Source organism: Manis javanica, chromosome 9, assembly GCF_040802235.1.
Source record: "Manis javanica isolate MJ-LG chromosome 9, MJ_LKY, whole genome shotgun sequence".
Taxonomy (NCBI): Eukaryota; Metazoa; Chordata; class Mammalia; order Pholidota; family Manidae; genus Manis; species Manis javanica.
Genome location: NC_133164.1, coordinates 118,306,881 through 118,328,151, shown reverse-complemented (window position 1 = coordinate 118,328,151; position 21,271 = coordinate 118,306,881). Strand labels below are relative to the sequence as shown.

General features: G+C 37.7%; 1 protein-coding gene and 1 long non-coding RNA gene across 3 annotated transcripts in view; one reads left to right on the top strand and one right to left on the bottom strand.

The window, feature by feature from the left end:
• LOC118968783 (uncharacterized) overlaps positions 1–3,097 on the top strand; it is a 200,756-nt gene extending 197,659 nt beyond the window's left edge. The window contains exon 7 of the long non-coding RNA XR_005056635.2: positions 1,599–3,097. This is a non-coding gene — a long non-coding RNA (uncharacterized lncRNA). The remainder of the gene's footprint in view (positions 1–1,598) is intronic.
• The window catches only part of DOK6 (docking protein 6), a 309,246-nt gene that overhangs the window by 205,310 nt on the left and 82,665 nt on the right, over positions 1–21,271 (bottom strand). For both annotated transcript variants that reach the window (XM_037000763.2, XM_037000762.2), the window contains exon 2: positions 3,575–3,682. In XM_037000763.2, coding sequence (XP_036856658.1) covers positions 3,575–3,682 — 108 coding nt within the window. The remainder of the gene's footprint in view (positions 1–3,574; positions 3,683–21,271) is intronic.

Below are 21,271 nucleotides of genomic sequence, written 5' to 3'. Positions count from 1 at the left end.
CGATGACATGTGTTTCATTATTTACCAAGAGTAGCTATTCCTATTCTCGCTGTGTTCCTTATGGTCTTTTGCTGCTTAATTTTCAGACTGGAGAGAGGAAGCTCACACACATAAGTCTGGGAAGAGTTAGCCATTGTTTTCTAGTATTAAGTATTATCCATCCTACTCATATCTATACTCATATTCTATTCCTTCTTTTCTGTTGAAATGTACAATCCTTGGTGCTGTGGAAGACCAAACCCCGTAATTATACACAGGAACCTTCTAGTTACATTTTCAGTCTCCTAGATCATTCCCATTGGCATACAGGTGTTCTACCAATATATGCCATATTTTCAGAACATACCTCCTACACGCCTTGGCTTAGTTTTACAGCAAAACTGGAAATAAACGGCCTGCGTAGCTGTCTCTTCCTCACCTCTCGTCCTGTGTCAGCCTCTCCACGTGAAATTGGTCCCCGTGTTGCTGTGACATAGCTGTTGGCAAACCATCAAAGACCTCCGTGCTGCAAGTCCAGTAGGTCCTCGTCATCCTCCTTAAGCTCTCAACCGGTACGGAGATGACCACTTGTTCAACTTCTTAAACAGTTTTCTCTTGGTCTCCAATAGTTAACTCTTCACGTTATTCTTCCCGGCTCCCTGCCTGCTTTCTCAGATTTCTGTTCTGGCTCCTCCACGTCTGCCAGTCGTCGCAGTGTTGGAGCGTTACTGTTCCCTTGTGCCTTTCCCTCCCAAGGACGCTGCCTTCAGCGCTGCAGAACGCAGCACCCTCAGTGTGGCAGCACCGCCACAGGACTAACCTTGCCCCTCCATCCTGCAGCACCTGCTCATCTAACGGACTACTTGGCATTTTAGTCTGAATGCCTAGCAGTCACTTCAAATTTAACCTACACAAAGTGAGAGCTTGTGGTTTTTACTCAATACCTGCTCTTCTAGTCTTCCCCATCTGCAGAGACTGCACCATTTACATCTCTGTTGCTCAAGCGCATCTTTATCATGAATCACCCAGAGTCCTACCTTTCACTGACACCTGACATCTAATTCTAAGGAAATCCTGGCAATTTTTCACAAATCACATCCAAAGTTTGCCTTGCGACCTCCACCTCCAATACCAGCACCCTTCATCCAAGTCACTATCACATCTCACAGACACTAAGGATGGCTAACTTTTCCTCTAGCTTATCATCTGCCCAAGTAAGTAATTATGTGCTTAGCAATACAATTTTGTGTATTAATAACATCTAGTTATATTTTTTATTCTTCACTTTCCTATTCTTGCTACGTTTTTTATGGGAGTATAGTTGCTGTACAATATTATGTTGGCTTCAGGGGTACAACATAGAGATTTCATAATTGTACATGATGAAAATCCCACCATAAGTGGGTACCATTTGTCACCAACCAAAGATATACTATATTACTGACTATATCCCCTATACAGCACTTTTCACCCTCATGACACGTTTATTTCATAACTGGAAGTTTGTACCTCTTTATCCCCTTCCCCTATTTTGTCTGTCTCCCAAGCCCCCTCCCCTATATTCTTTGTATTTATGAGTCTATTTCTGTTTTGTTTGTTTGTTTGTTTTATTTTCTTAGATTCCACATATAAAAGAGGCAAGGATATACAATGGGAAAAAGTCAGTCTCTTAATAAATGGTGTTGGGACCTCAACAATGACCTGAAACCATAAAACTCCTAATAGAAAATACTGGCAATTTTGTTCTATGTATGTCTCCCCAAGCAAGGGAAACAAAGCAAAAATAAACAAATGGAACTGTATCAAACTGAAAAGCTTCTGCACAGCAAAGGAAACCATCAATGAAATGAAAAGGCAATCTCCTCAATGGGAGAACACATTTGCAAATGACGTACCTGATCAGGGGTTAATATCTAGAACATATAAAGAACTCATACAACTCAACACCAGGAAAACAAATAATCCAATTAAAATATGAGCAGAGGACCTGAACATTTTCCAAAGAAGACATGCAGATGGCCAACAGGCAAATGAAAGATGCTCAACATCCAGTTATATTTAATCTCATTATATGTCCATAGTAACAATTAGTGCTTGCAATAACCCTCTTTGGTAGGCACTATTATAATCTTAATCTGTCAGAGGAGAAAAATTAGGTACATAGAATTTAAATACCTTATGCAAGTTCACACAGCCATTAAATATAGAGCCTAAATATCTTACCCACTGTGTAATGTGATTAAGATTCTTTTTTAATCAAGCTCTATTACTGAAATATAATTGACACATGACATGTAAGTTTAAGGTATACTATATGATGTTTTAAGACATATCGTTAAACTCACTGTTTTAAAGAAACAGCTTTTTGCTATTGGTGTAATAGAATTGGTTAGCATATTATTGTTGAATAGCCAATTTTTAATAGATTTTAGTTTTTACAGCAGTTTTAGGTTCACAGCAATACTGAGTAGAAAGTAGAGGTTTCCCACACACACCCTGCTACCACACGTACAATTTCCCCCATTATCAGCATCTCCCACCAGAGTGGGGCATTTTTTATAATGGATGAATCTGCTTGGACACAATGTAATCACCCAAAGTCCATCATTTACAGTAAGGTTAATTTTGGTGTGCATTCTTATGGTTTGGACAAATGTATAATGATAGTTACAGTCAAATATTAGTTAGCGCCTTATACTAATTAGTTCCCTATAGTATCATACAGAGAAGTTTCACGTCCTAAAAATTCTGTGTGCTCTGCCTATCTATCCCTCCTGCCCACCTAAATCCCAGGCAGGGACTATGTTTTATAAAAGAGAAAATCAGAACTATATGTCACATAAAATAAATCCACAAATTCATTACATCAGTCAGGGTAACTTACTCTGGATTATCATCAATGTGGAATCGGAATCCGTACCAACCTTACATAGGCCTCTACCAGCAAGCAATACTCCTTCACAGTTCTGAGTTCTGCTCATGAATCCTCCTTTTTACTACCAAATATTTAGCTCTGCTTTGACATTATCCCCAAGGATAACCTTAACTAGCATCTTCAGTATCATTTGAGGGTTATTTCTTAACATATTTTTAAATCTTAAGAAATGGATTATTTTCTTCACAGATTTTATGCCACATCTCAGCACATCAGCATATTTGATGATGGCTCTCTGGTTAAGGCTGTAAACCATGTACAGGGACAGTGTCTTCAGCACCGCTAACGCCAGCCTCAAAAGTTTTATCTCCTAAGTATTGCCCACAGTTTAAATCGAAGTAACAAATGCACAATTAACCTGAGCAGAGGGGAAATGCCCACTCAGCACTTCGGAAAATGATCTGGGTGAGTTATGAGTCATCTCATTTTGCAAAGTAGCAATAAAAATGAGTCTTTCATTTTGCAAAGGTGCCACTGGCATTTACAGCAGATGATTCGAATAAAGGAGAAAAATAACTTCTGCGTTTTATCAGAACAGCAACATTTTATCCTGGTCATGCATTTTTGCCTCTTCAGTTTTCATCCATCAAAGGAAAATTCTCCACAAGTTGTTGCCCAGAGTCGCGTTATTCCCCAGTGACTCCCACGACTGTGACTTACCTTATGGAAGTTTCTGAAATACGCTGCCTTTTCATCCGGAAATTTTTCTAGCCTTCTGGGTCCTTTACTAGAAGCCTTCTTGAAAACCAGCCAGCATCGTCTGAAAATCTGAAAGCAATGAAAAGAAGCCTATTATCTACTTTTTACACGAGTTATGTACCATCAGGAACTTACTCAATTAATCCATTGGAAATAAACTTTATTAAATGCACTTACAGAGAGATTGTTTTTAAGTCAGAAACCATGCTATGTGTTAGAATTACAGCAATTTTTAAAACTATTTAATGTAAACATGAATTTTTTAAGAAAATATTTCAAGTTATGAGATTCTCAATGTGCTGGCTTCAACTGTCTTTAATTAAATTATCTCAATGTCAATAAAATATAAAATATTTATTCTCACCATCCTAGTGACAATTTTCTGTTTTCCATGCTAATGCAGTTACTTTTTACTAAGATTAAACACTTTCATAAAGCTCAAAATTCTATGTTTGAAGAAACATCACATTTAAAAATCAATCTTGTAGGACTAAATTTTTTAAAAAGCATATTTATACATATTAATTTAGAAAGCAGACAATGTTTTTATAATAGACACATCTGTCTCTTCTTTTATATCTTTATGGTAACCAGCATTCATTAAATGCTTATTACATGCAATACATTTTAAAATGTACATACCCACTTAATCCTCACACCCACCATATGAAGTACATTATTTCCATTTTAAGATAAAGACAGTGACAGTGTCAGGATTTGAACACACTTCCACCTGAACACACATCTCTTTAGCTTTGGTAAGAAAAGCAGAGCCACTCTTTCCACACACACAAACCATCATCTCTAGACTTTGCCCATATCTTACAACAGTAACTAATGTCAGACCTTGAGATTGATTGTCACCTGGTGCCCATCCTTCTCCACAGGTGTGTTGAAGGCAAAGAAAGAAAATGAGCCTCCTTTCAGTGGTTGAAGAGGTCTAAAAATACTAATTGGCCACAACTTTTATATTTCAATACTTAGCATTTTTTTTGCTGGAGTATGCATTCTCTGTAGCCATAAGGAAATTCATAGAAGGAAATTGCAGAAACTTAGATTTCTCTTCTATTTCTTTATTTAAACTGCAGAGTTGCTATCCTATGCTCTTTTTGACTAACACAGGCCAGATGATTCCATTCTTTCGTAGTGTGCCTTGTCTCTCATTCCTGAGAAGACAGTGTTTCCCATATTAAAAGGCACTGGCAGATCACATAAAAGCCTCTGGTGCTAAAAGCAGAATAAACAGAATAATAAGGCAAATTCACACTTTGCTTTTCTCTTGCTACCTGTCCTAGCTCCTTGCCAGTAGCTTCAAAAAGCCCCTGAGGGACAACCCTGAGCTTCTGGCCCACATCCACGGGTCTCTCCCTCTCTTCCTAGCCTGACACGCATGCCTTCTCTGTCCATGGTTCCTAACCATGTGCCCAGAAATTCAGAATTAAATTAATCCTTCATGGCCCCCAGTATTCTTTCTGCACACTTGTGTTGGGCACACTGTGTTTAACTTATTTATTTATTTGTTGGCTCCTTGCTGATCTCCACCCCCAAGGTAAAATAATACTTAAATGATACAGTGCAAATAGTGATTATAATATGACATCAGTATATGGTGTGTTTAATTCAATTCTACATGGGTTTATTTAATGTAAAATTATGCTTTGTGAACTTCATAAAAAGTGCTTATATGTTAAGTAAATTTAAGTAATAAATTTAGAAAACACAAACCTACAAGAAAAGATAGTTTGGTATTGTGGGAAATTAATAAGGCTTTTGTTGGCAAACTTGGGAACTTCCCAGATGAAATCTGAAACTGAGCCCCATACACAGAGGGTAGGGAGAGACCAGGAAAGAGGCAGGCCATTCCAGATGGGTAGATGGCAGGTTAACAAGCACAGGGACTTACAAAGCAGCCTTGTTATGGTGGTAGCAAAATGGGCAGATCTTCACACCCTCCCACCAGAACCTTGAATTTATAGAGAGGGCTTAACTGGGTCCATTCATCTATTCGGTCTCAACACCTGACGGTCTCAGCACCCCTTATTCTCTCAAGGCTGTGTCCTTGGAAACAGCTCCTGCTGTCGAACAGTGGGCAGGGATTACATTCTGGCTGCCCAGAGCCAGCTGGTGGGTCAGCCTGTGGTCACATCCTCTCAGTCAACACTCTGGAATCAGACAGACCTGGGTTTACCTCGTGGCTCTGGCCCTTAACTAGCTGTGCAACCTTAGACACAGTATTGAAAGTGTCATGTAGCAAAGAAGGTACCTCATGTGACAGAGGGTGGAGTCAACAAGATGGGCTCATGTTCTAGTGACCAGAAGGTTCTAACAAGGGTCAGCTCATTTCTCAAGCCCCTTTTACTTACAAAGTAGGTGCAACATGCTGCATGTGACAGTCATATGTAGGCACACTTCTTTACTAAGGTCATGTAGTTCTAACAAAATTCAGATCCAAATATTCTGCATTCAAAGCAATTAGTGTGCTGTATAAGAACTTTTTTAAATAAATAGAAATGTATTAATGATCTCCATATAGGGACTATAGACCTAGTAAGACTGGACTTGGAATCCCAGCTCAGACCCCCAAGTGTAAATCGGGGCAAGGCTTGTGTCCTTCTCTTCACTTGGGGAAAACCCACTGCCTATATCACAGATCATGTGGTCGTGAAAATAAAAATAAATGAAACATACAAAGTTCATGTCACGGTGCCTTACAGAGGAATCGCGAACAGAGGCTAGTCCAATACAAAACAGATATAACACCCTTTAGGGGAAGACTGTTCAGCACATCTGCAGTCATAATGGGTATTTACGTAAAATGTAAAAATCACTGTTGGTACCAATATATCTTTAAAGGTTTTGGATAATACCAGAAATGAGGGGAGTTACGTTATATATGATATCAGTAGACAAAACTGCCTAAATACTCTGTTGAATACAAGTGAGTTCCTGCTAACTTCAGAATGGTGTGGATATTATTAATACAGCTATTTATATTTATCAATATGCAGCTAAAAGAAAAAGAAAAAGATTATATCAAATTTACTCATTTCCTAAAATTACTCTTTCCACCACATAGCATGAGTTAATTTTTGGATAGGATAAATCACTTCACTCAGTCATTTTATAAATCCCACAACCTTATATTAGGGTTGAGAGTATTTTATTATAATATCTGAGAACACAGTTTTTAGTCAGAACACTTGCTATTTAGTCCAGGTATTGCTATTTTAAATGTCTTGTCCTGCAAGAGTTATTTTAACTTCTTTAAGAGCTAGTTTCTTCATCTATAAGTCAAGGTCAGTATATCTCTTAAAGTTGCACAGGTGTTTAAAATGTAGTCCACACATTCTTACTTGAAATTCTTGGGTTTGGGACTCTGCCATGGACTATACTGTGTCCCCCCCTAAACTCATAGGTTGGAGATGAAGCATTTGGGAGGTAATTAGGATTAGGTCACGAGGGTGTGGCCCTCAGGCTGGGATTGGTGTCCTTCTAAATAGAGGCTTCAGAGAACTGACTCACTCTCTGCCCATTTTAACAACAAAGAGGTCATGCAGTCACCCAGTGAGACAGTGGCCTTCTGCAAGCCAGGGAAAGGGCTCTCCCCAGAATCTGATCATACTGACACCTTAATCTTGGACTTCTAATCTCCAAACCATAAGAAAACAAATGGTTGTTGTTCAGGCCACTCAGTCTATGGTATTTTGTTATGGCAGCTAAGACAAATACTTTTAGATTTTATTTTTATAAGCAGAGATAGTGGCGGTTCTTAGAAGCAATTGTCACAGGAGTAATATTGTGGAAGTGAAGAACAGTTACATGAATATGAATAGAAATGTGAGAGATAAGAGGCAGATAAATAAAAATATCATTTGCAAAGTGGGATATATATAGATTATCAGTATTTATCTCCTGGCTATTTACCAATGGATTTAGAATCCTAGCTGGGGTAGGAAGACTCTGTGACCCAAATCCCTGGTAATATGGTTTTTGTTTTTTCCGACAGAGGAAGGCCTCTCCTTGCACCTTTTGCACTTTTTTGCTCCTAGCTCAGGAACCATGGTGATGTCCAGTGAAGCCTTGTAATATTCATGGAAATAGACACACACACTCCCTGAGTGCAGTGCCCGTTCCCTGTGACTATAGTTGTTCTCTATTAAAAAGTGAGTTGAACAGAAGTTAGAAAGCGTAAGTATTTCCATGTCGGCCCTCAATATTGTGATAGGTAAACCTGATAATGGATAATAAGGAAAAATAGATTCGGTATTTTCTGTAGTATCTTATCTCCTTTTGCTACTGCATTTACAGAGGTAACCACACAGAGACAAAACTGATTTTTAAGACTTGATGTAATAGACTGTTTACCAAGCCAAGCCTCTTAAGTTATTATTTTATTTTGGAGTAATTTTAGATGTATAAAACAGTTGCAAAAATAGTGCAGGCAGTTCCCAAATAGACTTTACCTAGCTTCCCCTATTATTAACATCCTGAATAACCATGGTACATTTTTCAAAACTATGAATTTAACACTGCCAAAATGCTGTTAACTAAACTACAGATTCTACTCGAAAATCGCCAGCTTTTTTGCCCAATGCCCTGCTCTGTTTGGGATCCAATCCAGGACCCTACGGTGAATTTACTTGTCCTATCTGCCTAGTGTCCTCTGATCTTTGGCAGCTTCTCAGTCTTGTTTTTTTTGCATTCCATGACCTTGACAGATTAAAAGACTACTGGTCAGGTATTTTGCATAAATTTCCTCAACTTCTGTCTGTCTTAGGTCATTTTTGATATTTCAAAAGTCAAATTAAAAAAAAAATCTCACCATAAAGTGATTAAAACAAATAATTTATTGGGAAAAATAATAGGAATTCTTCCTAGTTTTAAACTAGTAATATTTTGATCAGATGTCTAGTTGAGTTTTTAAACTTAATAAAATAGTCATTTAATACATGCTTATAATGCAAAGCTTGTGTGGGGTTTTTCACAGTTTTCAAAGATAATTTGCTTTGTGATAGAATTAGATAATAAAAAGGGCTGTGGCACAGAGAATTTGGAAGTGCCATTCAGTGCCCACGTGAAGCCCAATTCAGCAGGCGTCGGCACTCTGAAAAACCTGCGGAGCAGAAGCGTACGGAGGGTGGGGCCGTGAGGACACGGCCTCTCGTTTCTCTGTGTGCTCTGTTCTGCTCTGGGCTCTAGAACTGACCCTTTATGTGAGTGTGCTGGGGACGTACCAAAGAGGAGCCGCAAGAATCATTGCTGGCCATCAAGAAATCACCCCTCTGAGGAAAAAAATTAAGGAATAGGTTTTACTTTGCTTACAGATGAAAGATAGGGATTCTTTGAGTATATGAAAGTGCCACATAAATGAAATGAGGGACCTTAGTTTTATTTTGTCCTATGAGACAAAATAAATGCCCTTCGTTAGCAGTACGTGGGGGAGATGGTGCCATCTTGCAAACACTGCTTGGCTCTTCAAGGGCATCTAAAGGCACAGGGAATCGCTCACTGGTTACAACAGAACGGATCTCTCACAAGGCGGCTGACCTTCCCGTGTTCTGTCCCTTCGCGGGTGACACTCCTGCCTGCCCTGTCACTTCTCTATTTGAGGAATTAATTGATTCACCTTCTCAATAAGAGTTATCTCCTAAGCATGTCTGTGTCTCACCAAATAGGCCCCTGGATACCCTGAAGATTTTCCTTCTAGAAAATTCCACATTGCTGCCAAGACTCCAGAAACCCCCAGGATCCCCAGCTGCTCCACCACCTCGGTTTTCCACAGCGTTAGCCAGCCAGCCAGCCTGCCTGCCGTAATCAAATACCCTCGTAATCCTTTCCCTCCGATTAAAACCCTTTTACCTCAAAGCAATCTCTTCTCCTTAGTGCTTTCTCCTTTTCACGGTGATGTTACACAAAGGACATCCTTTCTCCATGTAAGACTCACTGTGAAGTACATGGCAGTTCCTTGGCTTTAGTCCATAGCCATAATTACGTTATTTAGCCAGGACTCATTCACAAGCTTTACCCTAACCAAAAGTCAGATTTAATGGGCTTACTCGGTCCCAGATGCTGGCCTAATGAACTCTGCACTTCAAATGGCATTTTGGTTGAAAACTTGGAAGAATTTCTGATTACAGGAGTTGTCAAACCAGTGGGTCCACTGCACTAAAGGGAGTCACAGAAATGTCATTTCTGGAGATTTTAGAAAACCCAGAAGAAAGTGGCATATCTGGAGCAGCGTATATTTGTGTTTCTTTCTGAAAGTAAAATCCTATATACAAAATGAGAACTTGAGGTATAAGGTTTAATCATTTATTTATAAAACTACCTATCAGATGAACATATCAAGATAACAAATAAAAAAGCCAAGCCCATCCAGGAGTAGCTCCTGCAGGCTTATACCATGAGGATTTTCAGTTGCTGAGTCCTGAATCTTTATCCCTTCACCAGTTATGTACCGCACTATTGAAAGTCACTTCGTTTTGGTAAAAAATACTTAATACACAGATTTAAGCTTAATGCACTAATGAACATAGCTCTAGCTATTGTTATTGTTTCAATATAGGTGTGAGCTTCAATACTGCTAAATATATTTAGTCACTGTTAAATATATAACAATACCAGAATCACTCCCATTCATCTGTTAATTCATTCAAAAATATTTGGTGGATGCAATACTAAAAACAAGCAAATAAACTAAAACAATAAAAACAACAAAAACCAAGTTTCTGCCCTTATGGACACAAAGTTCCTGCCTCCTGGAACTTTTGTTTCAATGGGGTAGACAGGTGGTACTCAGTTGGTAAATACGTGAATTGGTACACAGGCTTTTCCACGGTGTTAAGTGCAATGGAGAGAATAGTGAGAGCACGCTCACTCCCAGGGGCCATTTACACACTCGAGGGGGTGGGAGAAGGGTGACACAGGCATCCAGGAAGGAGGGCTTCCCTGTGGAGATGGAAGTGCAGCCCTGCCTGAACTGGCCCAGGAGCTGAGGGCAGTGGCCCAGAGCAAGGGCAGTAGGAGTCCACAGAAAGGTCGGGGGGAGCTAAGGTGGGGAAGGATCTTTGCTTAAGACAGAAATAAGATTCAGAACTCCATGTAGCATCAACTTGTTCTGCCGGTTAAGGTAGATGTTAACCAGGCAACTTAGAACACTTAAAAGCTATAAATCAAATTTTAAACACAGCCATAGAGGGCCAGGAATATGCCAGACCACGCGGATACTGGATATTTCAGGTTCATATCTATTAAATGCCTGGATTTTTCAAGCTACATGTCTCCTCTAAACTGTAAGCTTTGCAGCTTTTGTCCATCACCATTTTGCCAATCGCAGTGTCTGTGGCTGGATGGCCCTGTGTGCCCAGCTGGGAGTGCAGACCGCTGGAGTTCCATCTCCCCACATGGATCCGCCTTTGTATGCACTAGTGACTCTGACATAGTTAGTCTGCTAAAGTCTTGGAAATAAATGCAGTGGCTCTCTGATAAATATAAAGCACAGAATGTTTTTCTCCAACTGTGAATTTATTAGAAATAGTTAAGAATGAGTCAAAGGTAATTATAAAGGTGTTACAAGGAGCTTCAAGCAGGCCACAGTATAAAAGAGCACATTATTGCTGGAGATGTATTTTATTAAATATCCACTAGTCTACACATATTTATTTCAGCTAATAGCTTAATTTAGAAAAAAACTCACTGGCATCTCATAAGGTGTACAAATCAGTGTCCCTAGTTCAAGGGCTGTTTTAAAACTATTTTTACTGGCCTTTCCTGTTTTAGGTTATATAACCTGTGACTGAAAAAAATGCAAAGATAGAAAGTGAGACATGAGCAATGAGAGGGACAGAGGCACACTCTTGTCACTTTGTGCTCCTGTGGCACTCCATTCGTATTTATATAGACATGCATATGTACTTACACCTTTTTGATATTTAAAATTTCAGTTCACATATGTATATAAATAATAAACGTAAATATGTATTCACCTCTGCCTGTCTAAATACTTGCCTATGTAAGTATAAATCACAAGACAAAAAAATTAAAACTTCTTTCCTTTCTCACTGCAGCTATGGGGTAAATTGCAGAATTTCCAGAATCTCCCACCTAGCCTTAGTTCATTCATATATCAATAGCTGTTTACCACTGCAGAACCTCTGGACAATCTGGAGCAAGGGGTGGAGAGAAATGACCATTCTCTCCTCTCCTCCATTCCTGGTACGTAATTGGTCTGGTGTCTACCATCACCAAAAATCTGCTAATGGGCTCCCCCCTCGAAGGGGCAGGTAGCAAGCAGAGAGCCTGCCAGGGGACAGCATGAGCAGTGGCTGGAGGAGATGCCAGCAAATTCCAGCAAGCTGTGAGCAATGCAAGTTTCTCCAACCTATCCTTTCCCTTGACTTATTTCAGCTTCACCAGTTTCATAGGGTATTCGCCCCAGCCAGGAACACCCTTCCCCCTGGAGCAACAGGAGCATAATTCAATGAGTGTTCAGTTTTTATGAGAAAGTTTTCACCAACTTTGTAACTTGAGAGCTTTGCATTATTCACCATTGTTTAACACAAAATATAAATATTGTTGTCCATGAACATTGAAAAAAATGCTTAAAGAGCAATATGTATCTCCACTTTTCTCATTTCATGTAGTTGGAAAGATCAAAATGAATGTGCTAGTTGCAGAGTGGGCCACTGAGCAGTACCCCAAGCAGGTGGCAGCTTTTGGAAACAATAACAGCCCCAGAGGACAATCATGGTCTTCCAGCTCCAAAGTCCATGGACATGATAGGGAACAAAAAACCCCTTCCCTTTGCTCAAGGTCTCCAGGAAAGAACCATGTCTGCTAGGTTTTAGTTTCTCTAAAGTCAGAATATCCTTCGGCTTTATATCAATAAAATTCATCATGTTTAATTTATCAGTCAGTTGTACAGGTGGAAATAATCAGTGAACATATTCCATGTACAACCAGTTTGCTTTTATTTCATGGACCAAGTTAGTAACAGGGCTCAGTCATGTCAAGACCTGATCCCCAAAGAGTTTCACAATCACAGCTTCAAACTGACATTTTCACCTGGAAGTAAAAGTCAAATGTGCAAGTCAAAGCTCAGAATATTTCCTCTTCATTTTATTTCTCTTCCTGGTTTTTTGTTTTCATTTATTTTTGTATTTTTAATCAGAGAATCTTCAACTCTTGGTGTTGCCATAGATTTTTTTCTCTTCCTTTACTTAAACCGTCCCAAAGTCTATGGGCAAAACCCTCAAGGGAGGTGCCCCTATGATACAGTGAGAACGGCTTGAGTTAAAAAAAAAAAAGCACATCCAGGGAAGAAATGAAGAATAAAAATTTAATGGTAGAGGACCTTAAAAATCAAAGAGAATTTTCATCTGATTCAGCAGAAAATGGGAGTCAATGGTTAGGTTATTAAAGGATTGATATTATAGAAATAGTATTTAAAGAACATTAGACCAGACTCACAGAACCCAAGAATGGACTAACATTTAATAAAGGCAAAGGGACTGGGTAGGATGGGTGGGAAGGGAGGGATAAGGGGGAAAAAGGAGCATTATGATTAGCGCACATAATGTAGTGAGGGGCGGGGGGCACGGGGAGGGCAGGATAGCACAGGGACAGGTAGTGATTCTACAGCATCTTACTACGCTGATGGACAGTGTCTGTAATGGGGTTTGTGGTGGGAACTTGATAATGGGGGAGTCTAGTAACCATAATGTTGCTCATATAATTGTACATTAAATGATACCAAAATTAAAAAAATAAAAATAAAATAAAAAAGAATATTAGATCACTAGCAACATGACTATGAAAACAGAAATTTTTCATTAGATAAGCGGTACATTCATGCCAGAGGAGATGGCAACTCAGCCTATGCTGAGGACAGTGGAGAGATGAAGAGGAACCCAAGTTGAGAAACATCACAGAAAAAATTTAGAATTTCACTATGAACTAAATATGAGTGAAGGGAGAGATGAATAAAAGACATATCTAAGTTATTACACCTTCAGCTCTAAGTGAATGATGACATTTATGTGACTGTCAGAAAACCTGAGACATGAGTTTAGTTATCAGTTTATTGAGTTTGATATGGCATTTAAATATCTGCATGACCAAAACTGCTCTTGACAAAGTAATAAACTGAGGTCTTCCTATAAAATGGATACTTTCCAATTTACCTTTTAGAACAATTTCTCAGTGTTAACTATATCTTTCTTGTGAAATGTATTATCCTACTTCAGTTTCATGATAGAAATTTGCAGTCTTCTAATGTTGATTTCTCCCTCGCTTCTCAACACTTCGAGCCTTCTGCTGCCTCTTAAAAACTACAAGTTCAATGTATTTAAAAGATCAAATGAGCGAAGGCATTTCTATTACTTCTGTTTCAAATTAGTATATCAACTTAGCTTAAGTCTACATACCTTTGGAATTGTCTTGAATGAAATGTAAAAACCTGAAACAGAATTATTCAATGCCTCTGATAATCTGCTGCTCTTTAAATACATTGGTGACATTCATTGATTTCTAATGAGGGATTCTACTCTGGTTTTTGACTGATGTGAGTTTTCTGGTAATAAGCTGATTACAATTGAAGTTACTGTTATTTCAATTCACCATGAACAGCTGCCAGATTTGATAACAAATTTAAGGAATTATTAAAATGTTAATGACAATGATTTAAAAGACATTTCAGAGCTAATTTCACTAATAATTAAAATTTTTTTTATATATGTACTAAACATATTATCTTAAAGTTAATGTGCATCCTCCTAATAAAAGACTAACATATGTACTGTATTTTTATACCTTCATAAGCCATATTTATTAGGTTTTAATTTAAAATTTTGCAGTAATAATGTAAAACATCATAACACATTGTAAGACCTAATTTTCATTTCCAATTATATGACTGAGCTTTTTCTGTTGATATATGTGATGCAATTTTTTTGCTTTTGCTTGATTTGTAGGAATTTTTTAATGTATTTTAGTTTTAAATCCTATATCCCTTAGAGTTGGAAATCCCTTCCCCTATTTTGTAGTTTAACATTTCACTTTTATATAACTTAATTTTTCATGCAGAAGTTCTCATTTAAACAAATTTGTCAATTTCCTATTTTGGTTTCACCAGTTTCATAGGGTATTCTTTATGGCATTATGTTTATGGCCTCTGTTTATTAATAGAAGTGCAAAATCTGTTTACATTTATGGGGTTACTGATCTATCTGACCTTTTCATCATCTCATTTTTTGGTTTTATTATTTATAATATCCTTGTTTTACTATATTCCTACTCTGTAATGTGTTAAACCACATTTCTTAGATTGCCTCCTGTTTTTTTCTTCAGCAGCTTTTGAAACCTTTTCATCCCTTTGAACAATTTAGTTGACAAATGCATTTAACCACCCGTGCATAACGCATCTCCCTTACTTCCCATTTTCACTCATAAAAACTAGTGGAGTCCCACTTAACAAAATACTGTTCTAGGAACCAGCTGATCTCCTGCTGTCACATTTGTTTTATTCCAACTTAAAAACTGTTGCCCTAATAATGTCCTAAAGGACAGCCCTGGTTACATATCTCTTTGGACCAAAAAACAAATGTACCAATAGCAACAAACTTTTCAAAGCTTCTCATCAAGTTCTGCAGCTTGCTGTTCAAGAACCTTCATGAACGAATGCCAAACTCTTGTGAAACATTGTCACATCTCTATAAATCCTCTCCTCAAACTGTACTGGTTTACTCTTCATCACCCTCCTGAATATATTTGTTGTCACTTCTTTATTTGCCTCATATTCTTTACCTGAAATTCTCTTATCTTTTAATTCACAATCTTTAGAAACCTTTTGAATCCTGTCTTCAGTCTTACCTCTCTCGTGGAGAGACCAGTCAAAAGGGACATCTCTTTACCCTGCTTTCCTTTATCATTTTTCCTTTGCTGTCTTTTGAAAATTAATCTCCTTTCCAGAAGGAGCCATGCTTTACAGGTCGCTGCATTATTCTCTTCTCCCCAAACTCATTCATAACACAGTGCCGACTTAAAAACCATTGGAAGAATCCATCAGTACCTTATACATAGATGCTCTTTTATAATTACTAAGGTGGGCATGTGCTCCAGGCCACACATTGGTCTAAATTTTTAAGATGTATTAACTCATTTCATCCATCAAACAACATCATTAGGCTACATTGCTACCATTGTGTTACATGTGACAAGGCACAGAAATGTTTTTTTTTTAAAAAATCAGTATCTGAGATATAGGATTCCAGTCCTGATAATCTAGTTCCAGAGCTTGTGTTTATAATTATATTATGTCCTTTTGCATTATGTCTTTTGAGCCTTAAACAAGCAAAGCATTAATGTATTGATTTTAAAGCTGGAAAAGCTTACACCAAAATAGGAGAACAGGCTGACCCTCTCCAGAGGTGAAAGCTTGTGCCTGGGGTTTGGGGAAAGGATGCCAAAAACACAGAAATGGAGCTGCAGTGGTGCCGGGTGGTGTATATGCTTTGTCTATTCTTTTTTTAGAGTCACCTGTGTGTGGGAAATGCCTCTTTCTCATCTTCCTCAAACTCACCCCTTACCGTCTTTTCATCTAAATCACTGAGAAACAGATCCTGAACATCTACCAGGAAGTCTTTGTTCTTGAGAATTGGAAGCCCACCAGGGAAGGAGAATCACCCATTTATTCTCATACATTGAGAATATTGGTTCAATTGCCAACATTTCACGTTGGAAAACCGAACAGTCAGGAGACACCAAAAAAGAAAAGAGTGGAAAGAGAAAGGGTCTGAAACTAAACTTTCCTTCTTCTAAACTGGGGGAACCTGAAGACCAATACTGGGTTTGTTTGTGATTAAACCAATGCTGAGCTCTTTAATCCATGTGCTTAGTTATAGTTAGATTCTTGTCCTCAGACAGACTGTTTGGAAAATACCCTTTTGGACAAGTGTTGTATCCTTTCATTTTAAGAACACAAATCTTGTGCAGGGATAAATTACTTCTTTACAAAAAGTAAGGAGTAAAAGAAAATGTCAAGATCTAAACTAAATGGTATGTGAGAACACCCTGAGGCCTTGGGCACTAATCCGTGCTCAGCAGCTGAACAGAAGCTTCTCACCTCACAGTAGGAGAAAGACATGAAAGGTTCAGGAGTTAGAAAACCCGGGGAAGAAACAGCCAAAAGGATGACCGATTTCAAATGTATAAAGCTCTCCTGACATGAAACGTTCTGAGCAAGAGTTCTCATTCAGAAAGAAAGTAAATTTCTTTGCAAAAACTACACAGTGTTTCTTATTTCCTTCACATTTTTATTTCAACCATTTTCCCCAGTTAAATTTTGGCTGCTGTTTATAAAATGTATTGTCCCTCTATTCAGAGCTACATAATTAGATTTGGGTGCTTTTTGTATTATCTTAGTTGTGTGGCTTAACCTGGCGTTTCCTCTGGGGTCAACATTTTGGGCATCTCTCCTGTCACATAATAGCAGCTATCTAGACTTTCAATACTAACAGCTAGTATCTAAAGAGCTTATTATGGTCCCCACTGTTATGGGATCATACAATTGGGATTTACAAATATTAACGTACTTTAAACCATACCGAAATGCAATAAGGTAGGCAATAATTACCCCAGTTTACAGAATCAGATTCTCAGGCAGAAAGATTAAGTTATCTTTCTTAAAGTCCAGCACAAGAGTAAATTACTGCTATAGTTTGCTAAATTGGCTTCCTATCTCTGCTTTCTATCTAACCTATTCTGTATGTTGCCATCAAAATAATCATACTAACGTTTTTCTCAATTCAATGACACATTTGACGGATTCTTGCATCTCAGGTGAATTTTAATTCAGAAGGAAGTGTGCAAAGCCTCCCACATCCCCCTCAGCCCCGCCTCTGCCCCTATCTCTTCTCTCTATCAAACCAAGCCCTCTAGGGACTCACAACTTCTTGCTGACACTCTTTTTTTCTTAAAACAGCTTTAACCGAGGTACAAGTGACAACACTTGTATATATTTAAGCTGTACAGCTTGATGTTCTGATGTGTCTATATTTTGTGAAATGATCTAGTCTCACAAAAGAGAAATGATTTTGTGAACTGAGATAATATGTTCATCACCTCACATAGGTATTGCTTTTCTTATTCTTTTCTGTTGCTGTTGTGAGAACACTTCAGATCTACCCTGTCAGCAAAATTCAAGTACACAGTACTGTTAGCTACCGTCTCTGTGCTATACATTCAACACTGCCTTTGTGTTTTCCAGACGTTCTGACACTTTGTCAATCTGATAACTTTTTTCTATCAATACTTGGTTTTCAAGGGAGGAAGCTTTGGGCAGATCATGCCTGCCTGTTCTTCATGATGCCCCCAGTCTCTGTGTCCTTATGGTCTGTATGCTGCAAACACGAGAGTTATTTTACCCCTTTGTTTTGTGAATTATAATATTGAAGATCCATTGCTCCCATTGGAGTGCATGCTTGTGGAAAGTTCAACTTTCCATGTTAAGCAACTTCTTGCACAATACATTTCCATAAGGGCTCAATATATATTGGTGGAAAGCATTAACTCATGTTTTAGAGTTATAAATTATTATTATTATTATAAAAAACAGTAGAACCACCTGAATTCTATTGCAGAACACAGGGAATTCATTTCACTAAGGTGAGAGTTTACAACGTTTTCAGAAAACCCTAAAATAACAAACAACAATCATTTAGAAAGTATGATGGAAGAGAATAAACTCTGTTTACAGTAGTCACATAAATGTTAAAAAGTCTAGAAAGATACTTAAAAAAAATGCCAAGTCCCACAAAAGAACATTTCTGGAGGACATAAACTATGATTTAACGCAAGATACGTGTGCTTGTGGTGGCAGATAAATTCTCCTATATTAGTTAATATGTTTAATGCAATAAACCTTAAGTTATTATTTTACAACTAGACACACTAACTTATGGCCAAACAGGGAGTAACCAAAAGCTCAAAAAAAATACTTGTAATGTAGAGGAGACCTAACAGGTATTTAAACATACTATAATGCCCCAATAATTAAAAGTGTGGTTATGCACCTGAATAATCAGAGCAATAGACAGAATAGAAATTCTAATAAGAGTATATGATGACAAAGGTGGGCATCTCAAATCAATGCAGGAAGGGTAATGAACATTTTAAATTTGAAACAACATCAAAATTAAATGTATGTGACTTTGACCCATCATTCCCACGTTCTAAAATTTACATCAGAGATACAGCTGCATTCATAACAATGTTATGTGCATACATTATAGCAAAAAATTGGAAATAACACCAATATCCATTGACAAGGATCTTGTTAAGAAAACTATGGCACATCTATATAGTAGAATAAGAAAGCTTTCTATGCACTGATGTGAAAATGTCTCTAGAATATGTTTATGCTAAAAACTCATGTGTTTTCACACATGGATGCCTTTTGTATGGGCAAGAAAAATTAACAATGTATAGCCATATTTTTTGGATCTCCATAAATCAGAAGAACTAGAAATATCAAAAAGAACTTTAAAAATTGGTTTCCACTGCACGATTCACGGGTAGAGCCTACCAAGATAAGAGTATGGGAGAAACTTCTCAGTTTATCAACTATGCACCAGAAACCATTCCTCATCTGGCTGTAAGGGATATTAAAATGTGATCAATAAGTGTTTAATGTTTCATAGAGATATTTTAGCTTTTAAAGACATTTCATATGGACGGCCATTGAAGACTCCATGGTCACATCATAGTTGAGAATGGTGGCTGGATACAGGAGTAGTTTAGTCTGATGAGGAGAAAAGTCTGAGGCAAGAAGATCCCTCCGTTAGCTTTACTTCTAATAGCAGCTGATCCTCATTAAACAAGTGTGCTAAACCAAGCACTCTCTCGCTGAATCCTCCCACCAATACCGTGCATTAGCTACTCCTAATATTTCCTTTGCACAGATCATACAACTGAGGCTCACGGAAACTTTCTACTAACCTAGGAGGACCAAGGACAGTATTTTGCATGGGAAAGGTACCTATTTTAACCATTCCTGTTGTGAAAAATAAAAGGTAACGTGTAGCTTGCTTAAAAGGAATGATGCTAATAATTAGACACCAGCCCCACCATGATCTCTTATAACCTGAGTGCCGCACAACTCGCTATAAGCCTTATCTTTCTTCACACTTTTCACATTTATCTTCTATGTAGGTTTTCATATATCAAAATAACATTTCTACTCTCAAAATACATTTTTTTCCAACCAAGAAGATATATGGACAAAGAGCCTATTTACCTAGTATTTCAATAACATAATGATAGCCCTGTAACTTTGAAGTATTTTTCATATGTTGCTATCATAAAACATCAAGTTGAACATGACAGTTTTATTTTAAAATCTCTGCTTAGATACAAGTCCTTTTTAAAAATCCTTCAATCATGCCTTTGGAAAAAAGATAACAATACAGAAAGCTTTCTAAGGAGCTTATTTTTACTAGAAGCCATATCTGATACATCTTAGACATATTGGACTATACTGTCAATACATTTTTAAGACATACTGTTATAAAAATCATATAAAAGCAGAGAGAATTCCCTCTGCAAAAGAGATTTTATCGGCATCTTGGACAGGTAATATTGATGATATCTTTGAAACGTGTTTACCAGATAGAGGTCATAAATTATTCCTTGTTCAAAAACTTCAAATCAGACCAGGAGTATAAGTTTGCATATCTGTGTAAATTTCATACACTGTTCTGAACAAAAAGGAAGAATCCAGCTCTTACCAGTGTGCTTTGCTCATAGTAAACGCTCATAATTAGTTGAGTGTATAGATTCCTATATGTAATTCATTCAGCTCAACAAATATTCACAGAGCACTTAATATACGCCACAGTGGTATGCACTGGGGCATAGGATAATGAATTGATCTTGATTTGAAATAATTTGTCAAGCAGGGCAGACAATGTACAAACATAATTCACATCACTGAATTAAGCGCCATGATAGTCATGTTCTCAGGGTGGACAGAGATAAAGAGGGGTGCTCGACACAGCCTGGGGAGGAAAAGGTGAATGAAGGGAAGTGGTGAGTGGGAGACTGAGTAAGCCAGGCGAAAGGAGAGGCAGAAAACAGAAGGCCAAAGTTCAAATGTCCTCCTAAATTTGTACGATGAAAGGCAGAGATACAACCTGTGTCTCCACAATATATCACAAAAGTTTTTGTTTTAAAGGGACTCGTACTAGTGATTTACTGCAGCTCCCTTATTTTACAGGAGAGAATTAAGGAGGCTCAGGTGGTTCAGGAAGCTGTCCAGTGTCACTTAGTTGGTTAGTAATTGAATGGACAAGAGATCAAGTTCATATATCCTAAATTAATTCATCAAGATTATCATGCAAAGAATATACACATTAACGTGCAAGAAAGAGGCATGTTTTCTTGCATTTCTTGCATTTAGGAGTAATTAGGAATAATGATGTGATGATTTTTCTAAAAATTATGACATTTATACTAATTATACCATATAAATGCAAAGAAGAAAAGCCTTCCACCAACTGGAAATAACTATAATTATTAAAATAACCAACATTCTACATAGTTTCTGTCTACATGTACATAGATAAATGGGTGGATAGAGTTAATTTTCTAAAAATGAGATATATT